At 35.1% G+C, this 22809-nt stretch overlaps 1 protein-coding gene across 17 annotated transcripts in view; it reads left to right on the forward strand.

Annotated features, from left to right (window-relative positions):
* szt2 (SZT2 subunit of KICSTOR complex) overlaps positions 1 to 22809 on the forward strand; it is a 108858-nt gene that overhangs the window by 59417 nt on the left and 26632 nt on the right. For 15 of the 17 annotated variants that reach the window (XM_058778056.1, XM_058778064.1, XM_058778060.1 and 12 more), the window contains 14 exons: positions 2911 to 3087; positions 3169 to 3360; positions 4501 to 4703; positions 4916 to 5082; positions 6286 to 6383; positions 7381 to 7513; positions 7694 to 7821; positions 9230 to 9277; positions 11608 to 11729; positions 12035 to 12217; positions 18422 to 18686; positions 19347 to 19426; positions 20794 to 20919; positions 21916 to 22118. In XM_058778056.1, coding sequence (XP_058634039.1) covers positions 2911 to 3087; positions 3169 to 3360; positions 4501 to 4703; positions 4916 to 5082; positions 6286 to 6383; positions 7381 to 7513; positions 7694 to 7821; positions 9230 to 9277; positions 11608 to 11729; positions 12035 to 12217; positions 18422 to 18686; positions 19347 to 19426; positions 20794 to 20919; positions 21916 to 22118 — 2125 coding nt within the window. The remainder of the gene's footprint in view (positions 1 to 2910; positions 3088 to 3168; positions 3361 to 4500; positions 4704 to 4915; positions 5083 to 6285; positions 6384 to 7380; positions 7514 to 7693; positions 7822 to 9229; positions 9278 to 11607; positions 11730 to 12034; positions 12218 to 18421; positions 18687 to 19346; positions 19427 to 20793; positions 20920 to 21915; positions 22119 to 22809) is intronic. The other 2 variants (XM_058778058.1, XM_058778062.1) reach the window with 2 other exon arrangements.

A 22809-nucleotide genomic window follows, 5' to 3' on the forward strand; every position in this document is an offset into this window, starting at 1 on the left:
GCAATATGCATGCGCACTTTAGCATGTGAGAACACAGATGCACATTTATCTCAGGTGACTGTGTGCAGTGCATTAGTATCTGAAATCTGGCACACACACACTTATACATCGATCACGCCTCAAACCGCTAACGGCACACGCTAATACAAGCAGCTGGATAAATCCCCACTCGCTCCACTGTTTGCTGCTAATGCCTTTTAATGTGACCGCCGCTCTGTTTGCGAGGCTTTTTTATAGCCGCAACCACTGGAGCGAAGGCGCCATCGATCTCTGAGAATCTAATGATGGAAATCTCTCTCTTTCTGCGCTTATCAGAGCCGCGGCTTCCCAAGGCCTCCTGGCTTCATGCTGTAAACAGCATAACTGAGTCAATACAACAGCATAAAAACCCATTTAAAGGATTTATGAGAGTTCGTACTCAAGTAGAGGCATTGTTTTCAGAAATATCAATGTATTTAGATAATTTAAGACTACATATTCATCCTTGTGGACTTCCAGAAAATAAACTTTCTTAAAACACACTTTATATGTTTGCTTTGACAGTGGGATAAAAAATAATTGTAATATTAGTTTAATTTTATATCCTTTAGTCCTTTTTTAATGTTTCTATTTAGCTTTTTTCAGTTTTAGTTTTAAGTAATTTTAGTGATTGAACTTAAATGTATTTATTTTAAATAACTGCCAAGGCAACGTTTTTTCCCCCATTTTTTCCCCCTCAAGTTTTTCATCTGTTTATTCTTATATTAGTTTATTTTTTATTTTATTTCAGTCACAAACATTTTTTTTGTTTGTTTGTTTGTTTATTTATTTATTTTTATTTTTAGTTAAAGCTGCAGTCCGTAACTTTTTTTGTGGGGTCAAAATGATCCGAAATCAATATTTGAGCAAGTACATAACCAGCGTTCAAAACGATCACCTTACTTTAGCCCGATTCACAACGGTTAGCTTATAATAATGTTTTCTAATTTGAGTGGTACGGGTAGGTTTCCACGGTAAATTCAAGCATGGCACTGCATCACTACGTCACGCCTGTAAACATAAAGAAGTTGTCCCGGCTATGTGAGGATCCTGCAGGTGGCGGATCGTTTATAGCCTTTTCTCACAGCAGCTAGAATAATTAAATTTATCATTTTGACGGTGGATTGTAAAAAAGAAAGGATTATGTGTTAATGAAACACATGTGAATGAAATGAAATTATATTCCAGTTTTAAATGTGCTTCTGATTACAGATAGCCTGGGATTACACAGGATTTGTATTTTAAAGACAACCAGTTCGAAGGGAGTATGGTTTGCTTTTTGGGTTAAAATAATTTCTTAACATTAAAATTCGAATGGTATGACAATTAGATATTAGCATGTAGATTTCAATTTCTGTAACATTACAGTCTAATACACACTATACTCATTGTCATGCAATACTGATGTTGTTAACATTTGAGAATAAAGTATAACAATAATAATAATTTGCACGGTTAGATGTGATATGAGCTAACCGGTCGTTAGATTTAATCACCATTGGTAGCACGATTTATTGTAATTCTTTTTTCCTCAGCTAGGCAGAACAAATGTGACTGACTTGTTACTTACTTGTTCAGATGGCAATATACGGTGAACATTCTTATTTGGGTCATATATTCCAAGACGTAGGCTAGAATCTGTGATTCCTGAGTACAGTATTCACACCGGTGCAGTGACTGACTGCCACACATTCACCTCAAAACATCAGATTCATCCGCGCTGGAGCCATGCCGGAACACTGGCTCACAACCCCGCGCACAGAGCTGCAATTCCAGGTTTTCAAACAGAGATGGCGACAAAGAGGCAAAACTTACGGACTGCAGATTTAATAATAACAACGCTGCTTTGTTGCATTTCCAGTGGCTTCTGTCATTTGTAAAAATCCCCAGCTCTCAATGAAAATAGGTGTTTGTTGCTGCAAGTCTCTGTCAGTGTCAACTGCCTTAATTTCTTTATTTTATTTGCATATTAACAATGTCCACAGATAAATTACAGGGGAATTCTGTCATTTTTGTCTTCTCTTTGTTTTTCACCACATTTCAAATGTTGTATTGTACTTTATAGTATTCTGTAGTGGATATGTCATGTTTTGAATAGAATCAGACAGTATTTTCCTAGCTAGCATTTTATGTGTCCTAAATAAACATTTAGTGATATTTTTACACTTTTTGCATAAACTACAGCTCGGTTAGAAATGACACCCAATAAAAATATGTTCTTCACAGATATTTAATTTTATTTCTTGGTTCTTATCACAAATCTTGTATTTTTGTTAACGAGTTAACAAACATTGCAGAAAAAATCTTTTGTGAAGGACAGCATAGTAAAAATTAAATACATTTTTAAACAATGAATATCTTCATAGCATCATCATAGTTTCAAAAAAATGGATTTTCATATTTTATGATTGAAAGGTTGTATTTGTGTCAAGGATAATTGGATCTGTTCATAAAATCCATTTAAAAAGAAGCAAAATACATAAAAGACATTTAATGTTATCTATATATAAAAGAAAAAAAATCTGTTGCGTTAAATAAAATGATTATAGTTTCAAAAATGTGTGATTGAAAGGCTGTCGAGGGTAATCAGACTTGTTTAAAAAAGGCATTTGAAAAAGAAGCAAAGTAAATGAATATAAGTTAAAAAGTTTCAAAACGGATTTAATGTCAACTTCAATTAAAAAACGTTTACTTTTAATAAAATCAACCCCTTGAGCATAGAAGTGGCTTTGTTTGAAAAGACATATGAGCATGCATTTCTTGTCTTTCAGCTCTAGCTGAATTTATTGCTTTCATGCGAGTTTGCATCATTCATGCAGTTCTGTCGAGCTCGTTTAGTTGTGTTCTCCATCACTCTCTCCTCTAACCCCGTTAACGCGCTGCTCTCCCCAGGTATCGCCTGCATCGCGCTGTCGTTCGTGGACGCTAAAGGCTGCGTGCTGCAGGTTCCCGCTCAGGACGGCAGCGGCCCGGCTCTCAGAGGCGACGGCTCCTGCATCTCTCTCCAGCCGGACCAGTTTGAGGCCTTGACGACTGTCGTCAAAGTGGATGCTGGTAGCCAGAGCTCAGGTTGGGATGCTTTAGGAAACATACAGTGTTTACGGTAGCGGTGTGTGAGGTGTGTGTGAGCTCTGGGACGCCTGTGTGCAGGTGCAGCCGTGCGTGTGCGCTTTGACGTGTGGGAGCAGGGTAACATCAGCCCGCTGCAGCTGACCGACCGGCTCAGGGCGGCTCTACGCCATGCCCTCTGCGATGTGCTCATGGAGATGCGTGTGCTGCCCAGCCCATTGTGTCTGGACACCTTCTGCCTTCCTGCAGCTGCCCAGCGGGACGAGAGCACAGGTGAGCTGTGTGATGCACTGTATGAGCTACTGTTATGATGGGTTTTGGAGATTGGTGTTTTAATATGTTGTCAGTTTTCCAGTGGAACAAGATGGGGTTGTTATAGTTATCTAAAACTCGAGCTGTAACTAAAATTAAAGCTATTTAAAAACATTTTCTTTGTTTGAAATAAAATTAACGTTAACTGAAATAAAATAAGATATAATCTAAACTTGATGTACTAAAATATCTAAAACTGAAATAATAAAAATTATATGCACATAGATATAAAAAGAAACTACAAAAAAAAAGACAAAAACACAGCAAAATTACTAAAACTTTAACTAAAATTTTAATTAAAATAGAAAATCAAAAATTAAAAGCAGATTTAAAATATTAATAGAAACTATAATGTTAATAATACTTTAATAATATCTCCATAATATCTCAATAATACTAAAAATAACACTGGAACAAGACAAAATACACTAATGATAAATATCATAGCTGACTGAAATGTTTCTCATAAAATCTTTTCTGAAGGTGTTAACTTAAGTATTTAAAGTTTTTTAGACAATGTAAGTATTTAAATTTTTTAAAATAAAAAAGATCTCTCTAAAAAAAAAAGAAGATTTTTTTAAACTTATTTTTTAATTATCATTTTTAGGGTCAGTACGATTTAAAAAAAATAATAATTAATTGTATTTAGCAAGGATGCATTAAATTGATCAAAAGTGACAGTAAAAACATTTATTATATTATATTTAATTTTTGTTTCAAATAAATGCTGTTCTTTTACTTTCTATTCATCAAAGAATCCTGAAAAATAAAATGTATCATGGGTTCCACAGAAATGTGAAGCAGCACAACTGTTTTCAACATTGATAATAATCAGAAATGTTTCTTGAGCAGCAAATCAGCATATTAGAATGATTTCTGAAGGATCATGTGACACTGAAGACTGGAGTAATGATGCTGAAATTTCAGCTTTGATCACCGGAATACATTTACAATACATTCACATAGAAAACAGTTGTTTTAAATTGTAACAATAATTCACAATTTGACTGTTTTTATTGTATTTTTGATCAAATAAATGCAGCCTTGGTGAGCAGAAGAGTCTTTTGTTTGTTTCTGATCTTGTGTGTTGTGTCTCTGTAGTTCCCTTGAGTCTCCTGCAGTCTGACAGTAAGGAGGTGAAGGAGAGCGTTCGGCGGCCCAGTGGAGCTCATGGGCTCAAGAGCAGCCCGTCTCCCATCACCCTGAGTTCTGCGCCCAGCTCCACCCCGACCACTGGAACCAGCACGCCCGAGTCCACCACACCCACAGGCAAAACCATGCGCCGCAGCTTCTGGGAAATCCTGGTGCGTGCGCTCACTCAGCATGTGCAGTCTCCATTAACAGCAAATGACTCTCATTAATTACGACTGTCAACGCCTCCAAAATTGCATTGATGGTCAGCATGATGTGGTTAATCTGGACTCAGTGAAGCGTAAACACTGGAGAATGATTGGGCTTTATGTTCGCTGGTCTGCTGCCAGTTATCTGTCTTATGAAGTGTGTGTGTGTTTGGTAGAGTAAACCAGAAACTTCTGAGCTTGGCAGTCCAAAGACGACAGATGACATTGTACCGGAGCGTGTCGAGGACAGTCGTGTGAACCGGCGGAGACACAAGACGGAGAGCGTCAAACAGCAGTGGAACCATGAGAAGGCCATGGCAGTCGAGCAAGAGCAGGCCCAGAGGTACAAACATGCACACACAGCTGTTTCAATTTCAATTTTCACAAACTTTCCATGATAAAAATGAACATGCTCAGATGGTAAGACAAAAAAAAAAAAAACAGATGACATGACAGCTAAAACTATAAAAAATATTTTCATTAACTTCATAAATAAAGATTAAATAAAATAAAGTATGCATTTTAGATTTACGTTAAACTTAAAACAAAAATTAGGAATGTTGCCTTGGCAACTAAATGAAATGAAATAAAATATGTTTTGCTTGACTAACTGAAAAAATCAATCAAAGCTAAGCAGAATTATTTAATAAAATAAAATAAAAATGCCAAAAGCACATAAAATTACTAAAGGTCATTGCACACTGAGTCCGAAATTTTTGTGTGCGTTTTTCCGTTTTTTTCTTATTCCTCATCCTTTCCCATCGAATGCATGCTACGGATGCGAAAATGCAGAAAATCGAACCTGATCTGAATTTTTTTTATGATGGACGAAAGTTTCGGAGGCAGTGTGTAAACGTGATTGACACAACATGAGGTCGTATTTATTTTTTAACGTGTGGACTTAGTGTGCAATGACCTTAAGAGTTAAACTAAACTTAAAATTGAAACTGAAAATCTATAAAATTGAAACTGAAAAGAAATAAAAGCTAAGTACAATAATAGTATATAAATAATAATAAAATTAAAGATTCTCTCTGGTTGCACGTAACAAAAAACATAAAGAGTAATAGTGTATACCCATTCGTTAAATATAAAAAAATATATATATTTTTTTAAAATAAAATGCTCAAGAAAAAGAGAATGTAGTCTTAAACATACATATTCAAAAGACAGTTTTATTTTGTCCTCTTTCTTCTGTGCTTTCAAACTGAAACACACTTCCATTGTGCCAAATACCCAACTTCTCATTATTGTGCAAATCAGATGGTTTCAGAATAATCAGATTTCCAAATGATTTTGGGCCAGTTCTTCCTGGCATTCTCTGAGATGTCGATTTGGATGTAATTAAATTACCACCCAGCCTTTGTGTTTGTCAGAATACAGTAGATAATGCGCTTGTGGGCGGTGAAAGAACACTAACATTTCTGATTCAGATGACAATAATTTTACAGACGTAAATGCTGAAGTGACCTCAACCACCCATGTAAAACAGGCCTATAGTCATGTATTGACTCTAGGGAACTGTGTCTTGATGTGTATGTTGTAGGAGACATGCAGTCCAGCTGGAGGAAGGTGATACAGGCACTCTTCAGCCCGTCTACCAGACCACGTACCTGCCCTGGGTCACCTTCATGAACAGACTGGGTGAGTCGCCACAACCGTCTGCCTCTTTATGCTGATTTATATATCACAAATTAAATTGTACAAACAAATACCAAATTACAAGGCACTAAACAAATTGTGTGTATGTATATATGTATATGTGTGTGTGTATGTATATATGTATATATATATATATATATATGTATGTTTATTATATTATATTTATATTTATTTAAATTTCAAATTATTTTTTAAACATAAAATATTACCACAATGATTAATATGAGAGAATTTGAAAAATCTGACTTTTATATATATATATATATATATATATATTTATTTTTTATTTATTTTTTTATTTTTTTTATTAAATATAAAGTGTGATTAAGTGTCAAAATAAAATACAAATATTAAATATAAATTGCACAAGTAATACCAAATGACAAGGCATTTGACAAATATTTATTAGGTAATATTTTATATATGAAACTTTATTAAATATTAGATGTCATTACCATAATGGTTAATATGTGAGAATTTGAAAATTCAATATGACTTTTATATATGTTATATAAATATTATTATAAATATTTTTAAAGTATAAAGTGTCATTACTTCAAAATTTAGAGCTTGAGAATTGTATTGTCTTTAATTTCCTTTAAAGTTAATTTACACAATCAATTAAAAACTCTTTTGGAAAAACTAATAGCAGTATTGGGAACATTGATTCTTGAAGAACAAAAAATTACTCATGAATTTATAAATACCAATTCATTTGTTTAATACCAAGTCGTTTTGGTATTTATGTGCACAATTTGTAATTCAGTTTTTTATGAAAATGTGCAAAGTAGAATTTCCCTAATTTTAACATTTACTCTAAATGCACTATAGAGGGGACATTCAGCAAGCCCAAAATGAAAAAGGCTTGTTTCACCTTTCAACACTCTTAAAACTTAGGAAGAAGTAATGATGTTTAAATTGATTAGACAGACAGAAAAGTCCCCTAATGAAATATGCAGTGAATTATTTTCTCTTTCAGGTTGTCCGTCCATCCAGCACTGTTCAGCTGAAGCCTCGCATCATTTCCTCCTGCCCTCCATCCTCACAGAGACTGCCAATCTGGTCAGCTCATTGGCCAGTGACACGGCGGTCAAAGTGTTTGAAAGAACCAGGTGCGTGCCAGTATCATCAGAGCGGTCCAGACGTGTCTGTCACTGTAGATTGTGTGTGAACAGACGTGATCAGTCGCTTCTGTATGTGCAGCGGATGCTTAGCTGTTCAACGCACCATCAGATGTTTCTGTTCATTTAGTTTATGCTTAAACCGATGAGCTGTTTTCTGTGTGTCTACAGCTGTCTTCAGGGAGACATCTATGTCCCCCTGTCAATCATCCAGCACATCAGCCAACCACCTGGCACCACCAGGAGCTTCATTCTCATTGGTCGCAACTTCAGCCAATGGCACTGCAATGCAGAACAAGGTACCTCCTATGTTCACTCATTAATTATCACGTTGTCTTTGATTACACACAATTATTGAATGATTCATAAACAGGCTGATTATAACCATTAAGTTATAATACATTTTTACAGCCCCATCAATAAATAAATGCCAGTACAACCAATAATGCATAATTGATCATGTGATGTAATGCATTATTCTCTCTAATAAGGGATATAAAATATGTAATTTAACTTTGGTTTTTCTTGACAACATATAATTGATTGCAAGTTTAAATATAAGGTAGTGTCAGTGTGTTATAATGCATAAAAATAACATTTTAATGCATTATATATTCAGCTGAATCTCATGAAAATGAAAATCAGGTCATATTTCTCTCCAATTTCAAAAGGAAAAATAATTAATTAAAAAAGAAATATTCTCTATAAAAAAACCAATATTATCATATGGGACAGAGAAATGCAGCAATAAGTAAATAAATAATTTAAGAATAAAAACAGAAAATATATAATAATGTACCATACAAATGTATATAATTGCATATAATTGTATTAACAGAAATTAATAAATAAATTTGTAATTTAAAAATAAATTTTATAATATCTAATACTTAGTCCTGAAATTATATAATTTTTTTTTTTTTACCCCATTGATTTTCAGTATAAATGTACTTTACAGCTGTGCTTTATAATTCAATAATATTTAATTATTTTTTCACATTACTGAGAATTACTGAGTTAATAAGAATGCTGAGTACAGTGGGGTAATGTTAAAAAATAAATAAATAAAAACCTTTTGTTTTTGTGGTAAAATAGAGACATTTGTCTGTGACATTCAGGCTTCATGATACTGAAACTTTTAAGATCAGACTCCATTAATTTGCCTGAAGTTTAACTGGCTCTAAACAATGTAAGGTCATTACTGAATTCTGTGGTCAACAGTTCATCTGGCTTCTAACCGTTCTCTGTGTGAAAGCATTAAACCCTCAACCAGAGCTGAAGTTTCTGACATTATCAGCTTCAGTTGTTCTTCATAGTCTAACCGCTTTCTCACCATGAGCTCAGATGCATCACATTCCCTTCTGCTCGAGTCTCTCACTACATTGCTGCGCTTTGTGTTTTTATCTTCTGCTGATCTTGCTAACAAATGTTTTATTCTTCCTTTTATGTGTGTTTTGTAGTAATGCTGAGTATGCACATCTCTTTTACCATAGGAGTATTTACTGAATGATTAGTATATGTCTTGCTATTCTGTTACCATAGATTCATAGATTCTTTTGCTTATGTTCTTACTTGTAAAGCTGTGTGTGTGCGTGTGTGTGCGCGCATGCAAGAGTGTGTGTGTGTGTGTGTGTGTGTGTGAATGCAGCATTAACATAGAGTTGTCTCGTTTTGCAAAGCTGTGTGCTCATCTCTGTTTGCCCACAGAAGACAGTTCAGATGAAGAGAACAGTCCTGTACTAAATAGGTGCACACGTAAGTTTGGCCCCTTATGGGGCTTCTAGTGGCCCCCACTGTTGCAGCAGGGGCCCTTCCTCCAGATCACTCCATTACACTACAGACACACTCTAACAGGGATGATATATTTGAGTGATTCTTCAATTAGGACTTTTCTTTCTTTTTTCCTCATTTTTTAAAACTTTAAAAGGCAAAATATTTTTTGGGCTTGTCCCAACCCATTCTTTTAAACATTCACACTATAATAATATATAAAAACTGATCAGAGAAATGGTACCTTTTACTTTTACCTAAGGCCATAAAAAACTCGTTCATTCATTAAAAAATTGCCAGACTTTCCACTATTAAAAAAAAATTGTACCTTTCACTTTTACCTAAGACCATAAAAATAACTAATTAATTAATCCATTTATTCATTATTCTTACATGCATGCATTCATTCTTTCATTTATGTATTAAAGAGGTCCTATTATGCTCTTTTACAAAGTCTTGATTTTGTTTTGGGGGTGTACTAGAACATGCTCTCATGCTTGGTGGTTCGAAAAACGCATTATTTTTCACATAATTATTACAATACCTCTCTCCCCAGCCTGACACAAATGGCTCAATTAGTTCCTGGTTTGATGAAGGCCCGCCTTCCGAAAAACTAAATGTGTTGTGATTGGTTAGCTGTCCCAGTGCGTTGTGATTGGCGAACAGCTTAGACGGTGTTTCAGTACTGCCCCGCCCTTTGCCAAAGCAGCAAGTTCCATCTGCTCCGGTATAGTTAAGGATGGCGTCAATATTGCCATATCAGTTTGAGCTGGATTCAGACCCCAAGAATATTGAACAGGAGGATCGGGCAGAACCTTTGCACCCACGAATATTGCAAGACATTTTAGAGTGGTAACGTTATTGTATTTCTTTATTTTTTTTGGCTAAATAATGTTTTAGATAGGATGTCAACAACCACTTAAATTTATGTATTATGTTTATTGTTCTCTAATTCTAAGATTATAACATGAATTGCAGTGAAACTGTTACACAGTTGAATTTATTTATACCATAGTCTCATAATTGAAGTGCAAATTCTGCAAATTACATCCTTGTCCAGTTTTGTACTGTCAGCAATTTCTACGTGGGAACTGCTCAGTCTTTCAGCAAAAGCTTTTTGGCGAAACAGCACTGTACTCCCTCATGTTGTGGAAGCTGTCCTCAGTAAAATGTGCAGCACACAGTACCAAATTGGGGTTATAATGCTCAGGAACAGAGTTAAAAATAAATTGCAACCACTGTTTCCTGACGTCATCCACTTTAGGAAGGAAAAAGACGTTTGGGCACGGGGGTGAAAAAACAGCGTTTCTTCGACATGGCGAAAACTTGACGCAACAGCAGCACTTCTTCTTCATCTGTGAAAAAGCATAATAGGACCCCTTTAAAAAAAATCAAAAACATTTCAGCAAACTTCCCACTATAATAGATTTATGAAAATGCATCTGAGAAATTGTACATTTTACTTTTAAACTAGACCATAAGTCAAAATTTATAATTATTTTATGTGTGCGTATGCATATGTATTTATGTACATATTCTTTTATTTACTTACTTATTTCAAATGTTACATTTATGAAATTTGATCACAGAAATTGCACCTTTTACTTTTACCCTAGACCAAAAAAACCCAACACATTTTCAATTATTTTGGTAGTTATTCATTATTTTATAACAAACAAAGATCATTGTCCTACATACTGCTTCCATTACCATCACACTTATTGACAAAATCCACTTTACTGTTGAAGAGATGTAATGCATGTTTTGAAATAAATAACACATATTTAAAGATGTTTTTTTTAAGCTTTAAAGTATTTAAAGTGTCTCTAATTGAAGATTAACTCATTTATGCATGTATGAGATCATTTTAACCCTGCATGTACTGTACTATTGAAACCTACTGATTTAAATTTTGTATAACTTCTGTTACATTCTTCACTCCTAGATGAGTATGTGGTCTGATGTTGGTATTTAAATGATATTAGAGTTTAATCAAGAAGAGAATGTCATAAAACCCTCAGTTTGCCCTCTATTACTCTACAGAGCAAGCTCTGCATTCAATCTCTCCTCAGACACAGTCCATAGATGATATAAATGTCCTGCCTTGAGGCATTAAAAAGTAATGAGCCCTATTTATGCTTTAATATTAATTTAATTTCATGATTTGAATCTTACCGATGTTACTCGCAGGTAAACTGAGAATGAAAAGTGACATTATAAATTGCCTATTTTTTGTTGTGGATCTTTATTTCTTAGTCTATTGTCTATACATGAGTCTTTACCCAAATAACAAAGAATTCGGTCTTGTCTTAAAGCTAATAAGGGCCTGCAGCGGTTTGAGGCTTTGGAGCACAGTGATTGGCTGAGCCTGGGGCTGGCCGTGAGGGGCGTGGCTCCACGCCAGCGCTTCCTGTACATACAGATTGTCAATAAGAAGGTCAGTTGGGTTGAATATAACCAGCCGTGATATGCATAAGCAACACATTATAAAAACTCTCTTGCATTAATGTTTTCCTGTTAACCAGCTGCGACAGTCAACAGGACGTTTTGCTGCCCACAGTGAAATATCATTTGTCTGAAATACCACACAGCTGCATATTAAACATCGAGTGTGTTCTAATCGGCTGTGATTGTGCAGCGTCAGGCAGCATTTTTGTCTTCAAGTGTGGTTAGACTTTGGTGTGCAAGGTGGATTTGTGAGGTATGTTCTTTCTGTTTTATATTATATTTCTATGTTTCCAGGTGACTCTGTACACGTATAACTGGTCGGTGGATCTGGGCGTCTCTCTGAATCAGGGTCTGGTCAGACTGGTGCAGTGGCAGAACGCCCGCGCTCATGTGGTCAACTGCCTCCTGAGTCAGAAAATGGGCCTTTTCCATCATTACTGCTTCTCTGATACGCCTACACATGAGGACCTGAAACAGGTCAGTACACAAACACACCGGCTGTGTTCTCAATGCAACACCAGCATACTGCATACTGCAGTGATTAATGAGAAACAGTATATGAAGCAATAAACATTTCTAATAGCAGTTTGGCATGCTGTTGTCACACAATCTCAGCATGCATGTTTAATTTAGCCATTGATGTCCAAATATATATATATTTATATTCAAAAGTTTGGGATCAGTAAGATTTTTAATGTTTTTAAAGAAGTTTCTTCTGCTCATCAAGGCTGTATCTGTTTGATCAAAAATACAGAAAAAAACTGTTACTTAATATTATTGCATTTTAAAATAATAGCAGCACAACCGATTCAACACTCATAATAAATCAGCATGTTAGAATGATTTCTGAAGGATCATGTGACACTGAAGACTGGAGTAATGATGCTGAAAATTCAGCGCTGCGTCACAGAAATAAATTATATTTTAAATTATATTAAAATAGGAAACCAATATTAGAAATTGCAATAAGATTTCATAACATTACTGTTTTTTCTGTATTTTTGATCGAATAAATACAGCCTTGATGAGCAGAAGAGACTCCCTTAAAAAACATTAAAAATCTTACTGATCCCAGACTTTTGAGCGGCAGTATATATATGTGTGTGTGTGTGTGTGTGTGTGTGTGTATATATATATATATATATATATATATATATATATATTTATATATATATATATTAGGTGGCACGGTGCATGTATTCGTCCCGAACCGTCTCCATATATTTGCGATGTAACGTATCTGAATGCTAAACTATTATTTATTATGTAAATTATAGGCTTTGTACTTCAGTCGCGTTCCAGCGGTGACACAGAGGCGCGCGCGCTGATGTTTGGTTCACTGTATTTTATTTTGATAAAGTACCAACTGCGCTGTCAAGTTAGCAATGCTGGAACTGATGTGTGTTTTTTTTTTTGTTGTTGTTGTTTGCGTGTCTGTGTGTGTGCGCTCCGGCACAATCACTTCAACTGTTTCCTTATACCAGCAGAATCAACTTTAAACACTTATTGTCTTATTAATAATCACTGTATAAAGGTCTGCTTTTATTTGTGTACACTCACAATGAAAACAAAACAGATTTTATATATATATAACATGTAATAATATTTAGTATTTTCACATCTAGATGGATTTTTTTTAATTTGCACTACTGTCTGTTAAAAATAAATGAAAAGAAACTGAGCATAGTAGATTTCTTTTTTCCCCCCTGTTGTACCGAAATCGTATCGAACCGAGGTATGTACCGAACCGTGACATCTGTGTACCGTGCCACCTCTAATATATATATATGATATATATATGTGTATATGTATGCGTATTTATATGTATACTTACTTATTGATTTTGATGTTCACAGTTGACTGATACCATGATTCGTTTGTTTAGTTGAGAGAATTGCATTTGACAGACTAAATTCAGAATAGCATACTAGAATACTATTTTTTATTTTTTTCTAAAGGCTGTCATACTTTGAACAGTAATACACTAGTTTGAAAGTTTAGGGTTGGTAATTAAGGCTGGTTTTTGATATTTTTGAAACAAGTCTCTTTTGCTTGCCAAGGCTGCATTTATTTGATCAAAAATACAGTAAAATCAGTATTATTGTGAAATATTATTACAATTTCAAATAACAGATTTCTATGAGAATATATTGTAAAATGTAATTTATTCCTGTGATCAAAGCTGAATTCTAATATGCTGATTTGCTGCTCAAGAAACATTTCTGATTATTATCAATGTTGAAAACAGTTGTGCTGCCTCATTTTTCGTTATATATATTTTTAGGATTCTTTGATAAATAGAAAGTTCTAAAGAACAGCTTTTATTTGAAATATACATTTTTTGTAACTTTATTAATGTCACTTTTGATCAGTTGTATGCATCCATGCTGAATAAAGGTGTTAATTTATATATATTTTTTGGTTACACTTTATTTCAATAGTCCACTTTAAACATTCTACTAACTATAAGTAACTTTGTAATTACATGTCAACTACATGTCAACTAATTCTCATTAATTTGCAACTACATGTCTACTAACTCTCAGTAGGGTAGGTTTAGGGTTAGTAGAATAAGTTGACATATAGTTGCAAAGTTTCTCATAGTCAGTATGTTGTGGACCCATCAAAACAAAGTGTTAGAAGATATTAAGCAGACAGTCTACTAATACTCTAATGACTGCTAGTTGAGATGTAGTTGCAAAGTTACTTACTGTTAGTAAAATGTCTAAAGTGGACTATCGAAATAAAATGTTACCTTTTTTAAAAAAAAAAATACTGTGTATCGAAAGGTAGTGTACATACTGTTTTGTATCTTCTGTCAAAAACAGTGGGTAGTATGTTATGTCATGGAATTCTGGATGAGCTTTTAGGACAGTGTGTGTTCACACATTATAAGTACAGATAGCGCTAGTGAGTTGGTTAAGCAGCACACGAGTGTCCGGCGCTCCCCGGGGCGGTCTGACATATCACTCTGAGTGATGGACAGCTGTCGCGGCCGCAGGGCAGGACGCTAATCACTCCAGCACACCTGCTAACACCAAACACCTGGAAACCATCCAAAGCGCTGGTCCATCTCTGCACTGCCAAGACAGTTCGTTTGATCAGAGCGAATTGAATCACGCTGTGTTGTAGTTGTTTGCGGTTAATGCAGCAGAACATGTTTGTTGGTTCTGTCAGTAAAGAGCAGAAACATTCTGTCGCGGCGTTCACTGTTATTGATTCAGTTGTCAGCTGTTTGTCAAGATTTCACACCAAATGTCAGGATGTATTTTGGGAAAGCAGACAGTTGTTGATGTCGTTATCGAGAGATTTTGTGTTTAAAGGCCTTTAACGGAACCGCTTATGACAGTCATGTGCTGGCACTGATAATGACACGCAGACATTTCTGATCGACATTTTAAAAGGGCAAGATCAGGAACTTTAATGCTTTTTTTAATCAAATAGTTAAAGTACAGTTAGTGGGTCATTATTACAGGGCTATTGTAATGATATGAAGAGTTCATTTGCAAAAACATCATTTTTAACAATTTTCAAAAACTGCAGTTGGGTTATTTTGATTAAGTAAAAATAACTAAAAGCAGTACAGCTAACTAACAATAAAACACAATAAAAACATAATAACATAATAAAAAAAACATGATTTTTGAGAATGTAAAAAAAAATGGAGTTATCTGTTTTTGCAAATAAACTCTTCATATATAGACTATATGATATAGATGTAGATAGATAGATGCAGGTGACTTAAGTTCGATTTGGAGTCAAGCCGGTAAATAATTGTGAGCTTTGAATGATTCGTTTAAAGAGTAAAATTCATAATCTCATTAACAGTACTGGTTAATTGGACTACGACACTGATGACGTTCTGGTTAACCTTGACCTCAGCGTTATGGGTAAACATCAGGGAAAACAAACCAAATGCTGCAAAACTTCTTTAAATGACTTGTTTAAAGTGCTGCTTGTCTGTGTCTGTGTGGGAGCAGATAAACACAAACCCACTGAGATTCTTCTCCAGAATAAAGATGGTTCCCTCAGATATGATTAAGATGCAGTGAGTTTCCGGCAGACAGTCAGCAGGGTTCGAGCCGTTGTTTGTTTCCTGACGTCCGGGGCTGTGGGTGAGAATATCTGGAGTTCAGTCTGTCAGATGACGCCAGCTCTCTGGATGTTGCTGCTGGTTTGCGACGGCAGACAGACTCTTCTGAGGCCCTGGATAGTGAGCAGTGAGACGCAGACTCTAATATCACTTTGCGTCTGTCCTTAAGGAAACAGATTGAGGGAGAGACGCCACAGAGATCTTCATTGTTCGCTGTTCGTTTGATCTCTTAATGTCAGTCAGCCCTGTCGGCTCTTTTGTTCGTGTTTTGGACCTTCGTGTGTGTATACGTGAGAAAACAAAAAAAGAAGAGAAATGTGATAGTGGGACTGATTTAGGTGCTGACTTGAGTTTCTAAGTAGATTTGTTTTGCTTAGAGCATTGATTTGATCAATAATCAGCTAAATAATTAACTTAATTACCATAAACTCTTCAGCTTCAGCATGTTCTCATCAGCACTCAGCACAAACTAAATTATAATTGAAAGATACACTACTGTTTGAAAGTTTGGGGTTGGTGTAAGTTTATTATTTAAGTGGTTGATGCTCATCAAGGCTGCAAAAATACAGGTAAAAACTGTAATATTGTGAAATGTTATTAAAATGTGTTATTATATTGTTAAAATTCACATATGTATGTGAATATTGTAAAATATTATTTATTCCTTTGATCAAAGCTGAATTACTCCAGTCTTCAGTGTCACATGATCCTTCAGAAATCATTCTAATATGCTGATTTGCTACTCAAGAAACATTTCTGATTATTATCAATGTTGTATCAGTATCTACAAAAATATGAAGCAGCACAACTGATTTCACTTTGTTTTTCAGGATTCTTTGACGAATAAAAACATTTAAAAGAATTTGATCAAATTAATGCATCCTCAATGAATAAAAGTATGATTTTAAAACTCAAATAATTTTGTTAAAATCTGCAGAGTTGACTATTCACTAAGCTCTGCTTTAGAAGAAATTACTGTAGTTTTAAATGAAATGTGTTGATGTAGTTCCTTGCACAGCCAAATTATTCATATGTGCGTCAGAATAAAGTCCACACACACATACACTCATATATATATATATATATATATATATATATATATATATATATATATATATATATATATATATATATATATATATATATATATATATATATATATAATGTGTGTGTGTGTGTGTGTGTGTGTGTGTGTGTGTGTTACAAAATATCCAAAAGATGGTAAACCATTGTTGCCATGCCATTTATAATAGTGGCAGAAACCTAGTGAACGATACAATGGTATTGTCTTGTATTTTGGTGAAGAGTTAACATTATCATAGTCTCATTTGAAAGTGTTCCTAATGTTCACTATTCTCTCTCTTCAGTTGAATGAGTTTTTAATCATGTTGCTGCATAATTTAACAATTTCAGTAGATTAAAAATACATTGCAATATCACAAAGGTCAGTTCTGCAGTGTTAAGAGTACCGCATTCTTTAATTTAACTTTTTAAGTAGAGTAAAAATATTATATATTTTAAAATGAACTTATTTCTTATTATTTAACATTTGGTATTTAAGCGTTTCTCAAGGTCACAAATATGTTTTAGTCACACACACACACACACACACTTACACTTACTCTATCATGTTACTGAAGCACAAATAAACTGAACATCTACATATAGAAAGTGAAGGCCAGAACTCTTTTATTTCCTCGTCAGTGGCTCCACACTTTTAATCTGTTCTTTTAATGAATGCTAACAGAAGGCGGATCCAACATAGCAGAAAATTTGCCCTAACAGTCAATCATCTGTCAGAGTCCCAGGGGGCGGAGTTCAGGCGCTTAAGTCCGGCTTATTGGCCCGTCGGCCACATGGGCATCTGCTCTAGCTTCTTTTAGAAAAGCCTCCAACTTGCCCTGGAGGACTTTAACTAGTCTTCCAAACACTAACTCACCCAAAAGTTCCCACAAGAAAAGGGCAAGGTCTTCAGAAGGAGTTCTGTTAGTTCTTCTCTCTCATGCTCTGATGGGGTTTTATATTTCTGCTCTGATGGCGATCTGCCGCGTGTTAATTGTTGGTCTTGAGAAAAGGCCCTCATGCTGGCGTGGTCTCTGCGTGTCAGTGAGTTTAACTCTGATGAACACGCACTGCATCACATCTCAGAATCTGTGAGTGAGTTTGTGAAGGCTGATGAGAGCTGAGCTTTGAAATCACATGAAAGAGGCCTGGAGAATCTCTTTCTTTCTTTCTTTCTTTCTTAATTTCATTCATTTCTTTGTTTATACTTTTCAACCTATTTTCATTTTTGTACATTTGTACTTGCATTTTTTTTTTCTTTTTTATTGCTTTGTTTGTACTTGCTTTTTATTATATTTTGGTTCTTTCATTGTTTGTTTTTTGTAAGTTTGTATTTGTACTTTTGTGCAGACTTTTTGTTTGCTTCATTCATTGCTTCTAATTTTCTTGCTGCTTTTTTCATATTTATTTCCTTTTTTCTTGATACTCAAATGTTGATATAATATGATATAATATAATTATATGATATAATACGTTTACCTTCTTATTTATTTGTCTGTCTCATGTATGTATTTGCTTGTTTGCAGGAGCCCAACCCGTTCCTGAGCTCCACGATCGAGGCAGACGCTCTGTTGAGGAGTCCGGTTCCTCCGGCCGCGAGTAAGGATCAGGGTCGGATGGGCAGCTCTGTACGTGCTCTTCCTCCTCTGGCCTTCCCCGGAGAGCTCGTGCCCTTTGATGAAGCTCTGAGAGACGTGAACACCGTGAGGCCCCTGACCAGTCAGGACGGGCCCGATATAGTCGCTCGCCATGGAGCTCAGCTACTGGAGGTTAAAGGTGCTGAACGCAGAGGTACACTCACACACAACAACACACACACAACTCACATCCTCCATCAACACACACACACAACTCACATCCACCATCACAGAGAGCACACTGTTGAGGAGTCAAGTAAGAGATAAACAAACAAGCAAAAGAAAAGAAAAAAACATTTTACTACAAACTACAAAAAAGTACATTTTTAAAAAAGTATGAAAATATATGAGAAAAAAATTATTGAAAAAATGAAAAGTATGAATTTAAAATAACAAACTAAAAAAAAGGATGAAAAAAGCAGAAGTATGCACAAATGTAAGAAAGAAGGAAAGAAAGAAAATATAATTAAAAGAATATGAAATAAGAAATAAGACCGAAAGAAAAGAATTAAAAAATAATGAAAGAAAATAATACATATAAGAAGAAAGGTATGAACATGCCTAAACAAAAGTAACAGTATAAATTAAAGAACAAACAGGGAAAAAAACACACACAAAAAAACATTATGAAAAAGTGTGAAAAGAGAGTATGAAATGGAAGTTACATAGTAAAAACAATGAAAGAACCACAAAATAAGTATATGAAAGTATGAACAAAAACAAAAGAAAGAGAATGAATTGTGGCATAATTGTAATAGTGAACCTCAGACAGAGAGCATGTGATTTATTCAGAGATTTTTCTTGTGTGTTGCAGAGCTGGAGAGACAGATGAAGATTGAGAATCTGTTTGTGACGTGGCAGCAGCGCTCGGCTCAGTCTAACATGCCCATTTCTGTGAGTTCACTCAGACTCAGCGCGAGTACACCGGTGCACACAGGCTCTCTGCGTCTGATAATGTGTGATGGGTATTTTCCATCACACTCTCAGAGCATGATTTTCGCAGCGGCTCATCAGGTCCAGATTTATGCCAGTGCGCGTGGATCCTCTGCCTCACGCGCACACATGCAGATCTGTGTGTGTACGGCCTGCTTGGGTTTAATGAGATGTGGCGACGACATTAGGAGATGCTACAGTGTGTGAGATGTCTCTGTCATTCACTGTGATCGCACTTCCACCGAGGCTCTTTCACACTGCTGAGATCCAGACAAATATGTTATTATTATACTGCAGGTTACAATCCATATTGTGCAGGTCACCTCTACTGTAAGTACACTAGCATGCAAAAGTTTGGGGTCAGTAAGATTTTTTTGATGTTGAAAGAAATGAATCAGCTTTAACTTTAATCAGCAAGGAAGCATTAAATTGATCAAAAGTGACAGTAAAGACATTTATAATGTTACAAAAGATTTCTATTTAAAATTAATTATATTCTTTTGACCTTTCTATTCGTCAAAGAATCCTTAAAAAAATCAGGGATCCCGCAACTCTGTTCAACATCGATGACGATCAGAAATGTTTCTTGAGCAGTAAATCAGTATATTAGAATGATTTCTGAAGGATCATGTGACACTGAAGACTGGAGTAATGATGCTGAAAATTCAGCTTTGATTGCAGCAATAAATTACATTTTACAATATATTCAAATAGAAAACAGTTATTTTAAATTGTAATATTTCACAACATACGTTTTTTTTTTTTACTGTATTTTTGATCAAATAAATGCAGCCTTAAGGCCATATTTACTAACAGTTTGCACCAGCCTTTTGCCGTTAAAATAGTACTGTCTGGATTTACTAAAGACGCACAGTGAAGAATTAGCGCTGAAAAGGCGTGTTCTTTAATGTGTGTATTGTCCGTAAATCACCTGCAGAATTTTCCCCTCCCATCGGCGTTTTTATAGTAACACTAATTTGCCCTGTTTAGTAAATCTGGCCCTTAGTGAGCAGAAGAGACTCCTTTCAAAAACACTACAAAATCTTACCGGCCCCAAAATTTTGAACCTTAGTGTATATTCACAGCATATCCTGATTGTAAATTTTACAGATGCACACCATTGGTTGAGTCGAGTCAATGTGTTGAACAGGTTTTGATGCCTGAAAGCACCACAGACTTTTTTAGGATAAAATCTGCATATTAAACTGGGATGGAAATTATTTGCACACTGAAAATGTTACACACTTCACCTTTATAAAACCATAGCTGTTGCAGCGAATGAAGGAATTCTAGGTTTAAATCTGGAAACACTGTCTCCGCGTGTTCAGGTGGCGGATCTGGACACACTGAAGCAGTCGTCTCGATTGGTCCATTACTGCGCCACTCCGCTGCTCTTCGACCCCGTCTTCCGGAAACAGATTCAAGAGGAACAGCTGCCTCAGCCACCGATGAAGGTCTGTCTCTCTTCCTCATCCTGCTGAGTCTGTCTGCTGGTTCACATTGCACTAAACCCATTTCTACAAAAGAAGAAGGGTTAGGATAATAATAACAATAATAATAACCATTAGTATGAAGCATATAATTCCATTGTGAGTGCATAGGATTTCTTTATTGTTGTTATTATTTTTATTATTATTTGTTATTATTTAACCATTATTACAGTTGTTTTATCTTTATTCATGTAATATAAATAATATTATTAATTATAATTTTATTATTATAGAATTGTTTTATGTATTGTATTTTATTTGTTGTATTTTTAATATTTGAATAGTAGTGGTAGTAATAATAATAATTAGTTAAAAATATTAATATTTTGATTAATCAGCACTGAACCATATAAATCTATTGCAAATAAATAAGATTTATTTATTGTTTGTTTTTATTATTGTTATTGTAAAATTGAAATATTATTATTAATATCTCAGTCTAAATGCGAAACAGATAAAAATAAACTATAAATGTCACTTCTATGTAATGACGTGTCAGGTATGATAATGAGCACACGTGTGTCAGTGTAGCACCAGAATAATCATGATTATGTGGTCGTTGGTCAGTTGTTGTTGTTGTTGTTGATGATGATGGAGGTGATATAGAGGTGAGTGATGCATCTGATGTACAAAATTGTTTGGACACATGAACCCCGTTTAAAATGTTATTCATTAGATAACAAAATGTCAACGCAAGTGGGATTTATATTTATATGAAGTTAGCACAAGCACACTGTGCACCTCTGTACTCTACGTTTTCTCTGAGTGTTGCATCTGAATTTTAGATTGATCCACACTAAATGTCACATACAACAACAGACAGTGGTTGCTTGCTTTCCCTGCCTAAGTGAATGGTTTTAGGCTCAAAAGTCTGTCTGTGTAGTGAATTGAGTTCAGATTTCACCCATTCAGTGTCTTTTCTGCTTCACTGTCTGACTCTCTCTGGTTCTCGGCTTACAGAAGCGGCATCGCTCCAGTGACTCTACAGCATCCGGGCGCGATCGCAGCTACAGCACGGATTCTGCAGACATGCTGCCGAGTCGTCTGAAGGAGGAGCCGTGGCTGCAGGAGATCTCCAGCATGTTTCTGCAGCAGTATGTGCAGTATCTGCAGAGCATGGGCTTCATCCTGGTGCAGGTCCGGCCGCAGTCGCCCGCACGCAGGTCTGTGTCCCGCAGAAAAACACCTCAACTAACGCTCAAGTCATGGGGGAAAGATCAGATTTAGGAGTTGAACACACGTGAACGTCACTACACTGAAAAAAGTAACCTAAAAATGGTAACATCTAAATAAACTAGATCAATTCAAGTCAAAAACAGCATGTAACATCACTGCATCAACAAAATTCATTTTTATGGGTTAAATAGCGTAAAAATAGCTCTTGAAGGTAACAGTTGCAGGTTACCTCTTTTTACAGTGTAATGTTGGAGCAAATATGGCAAATGCAATAAATGCAGCATCTGTATTTTTTTGGTAACAATTTATAATAAGTATACAGTAACAAAGCACTTATAAATCATTTGCAAACTATTAGTTTACAGTTATTTCATCATTTATAAACTGTTGTCTCTACGTTGTAAGTACATTAATATGCTACGTACAAAGAGTTCATTCATTGTCACGGTGGTTAATTAATTATTGTTTAATTAGCTGATATGCAAAGAGTTAGAAAATATTTTATTATCCTTTATTATCCTAACAACTTGTTAGCCACACCTAACTGATGTACAGTATTTAAACCAGTAGTAAAGGTGTTGTTAATGGTTACCAGGAGTGAATAGTTGTCACTTTAGATTAGGTCATGGAAAATACTAAATTAAAGGCAATAAATCTACCTTCATTAGTCATTAATTG

Source organism: Onychostoma macrolepis, chromosome 06 (genome assembly GCF_012432095.1).
Source record: "Onychostoma macrolepis isolate SWU-2019 chromosome 06, ASM1243209v1, whole genome shotgun sequence".
Classification (NCBI taxonomy): Eukaryota; Metazoa; Chordata; class Actinopteri; order Cypriniformes; family Cyprinidae; genus Onychostoma; species Onychostoma macrolepis.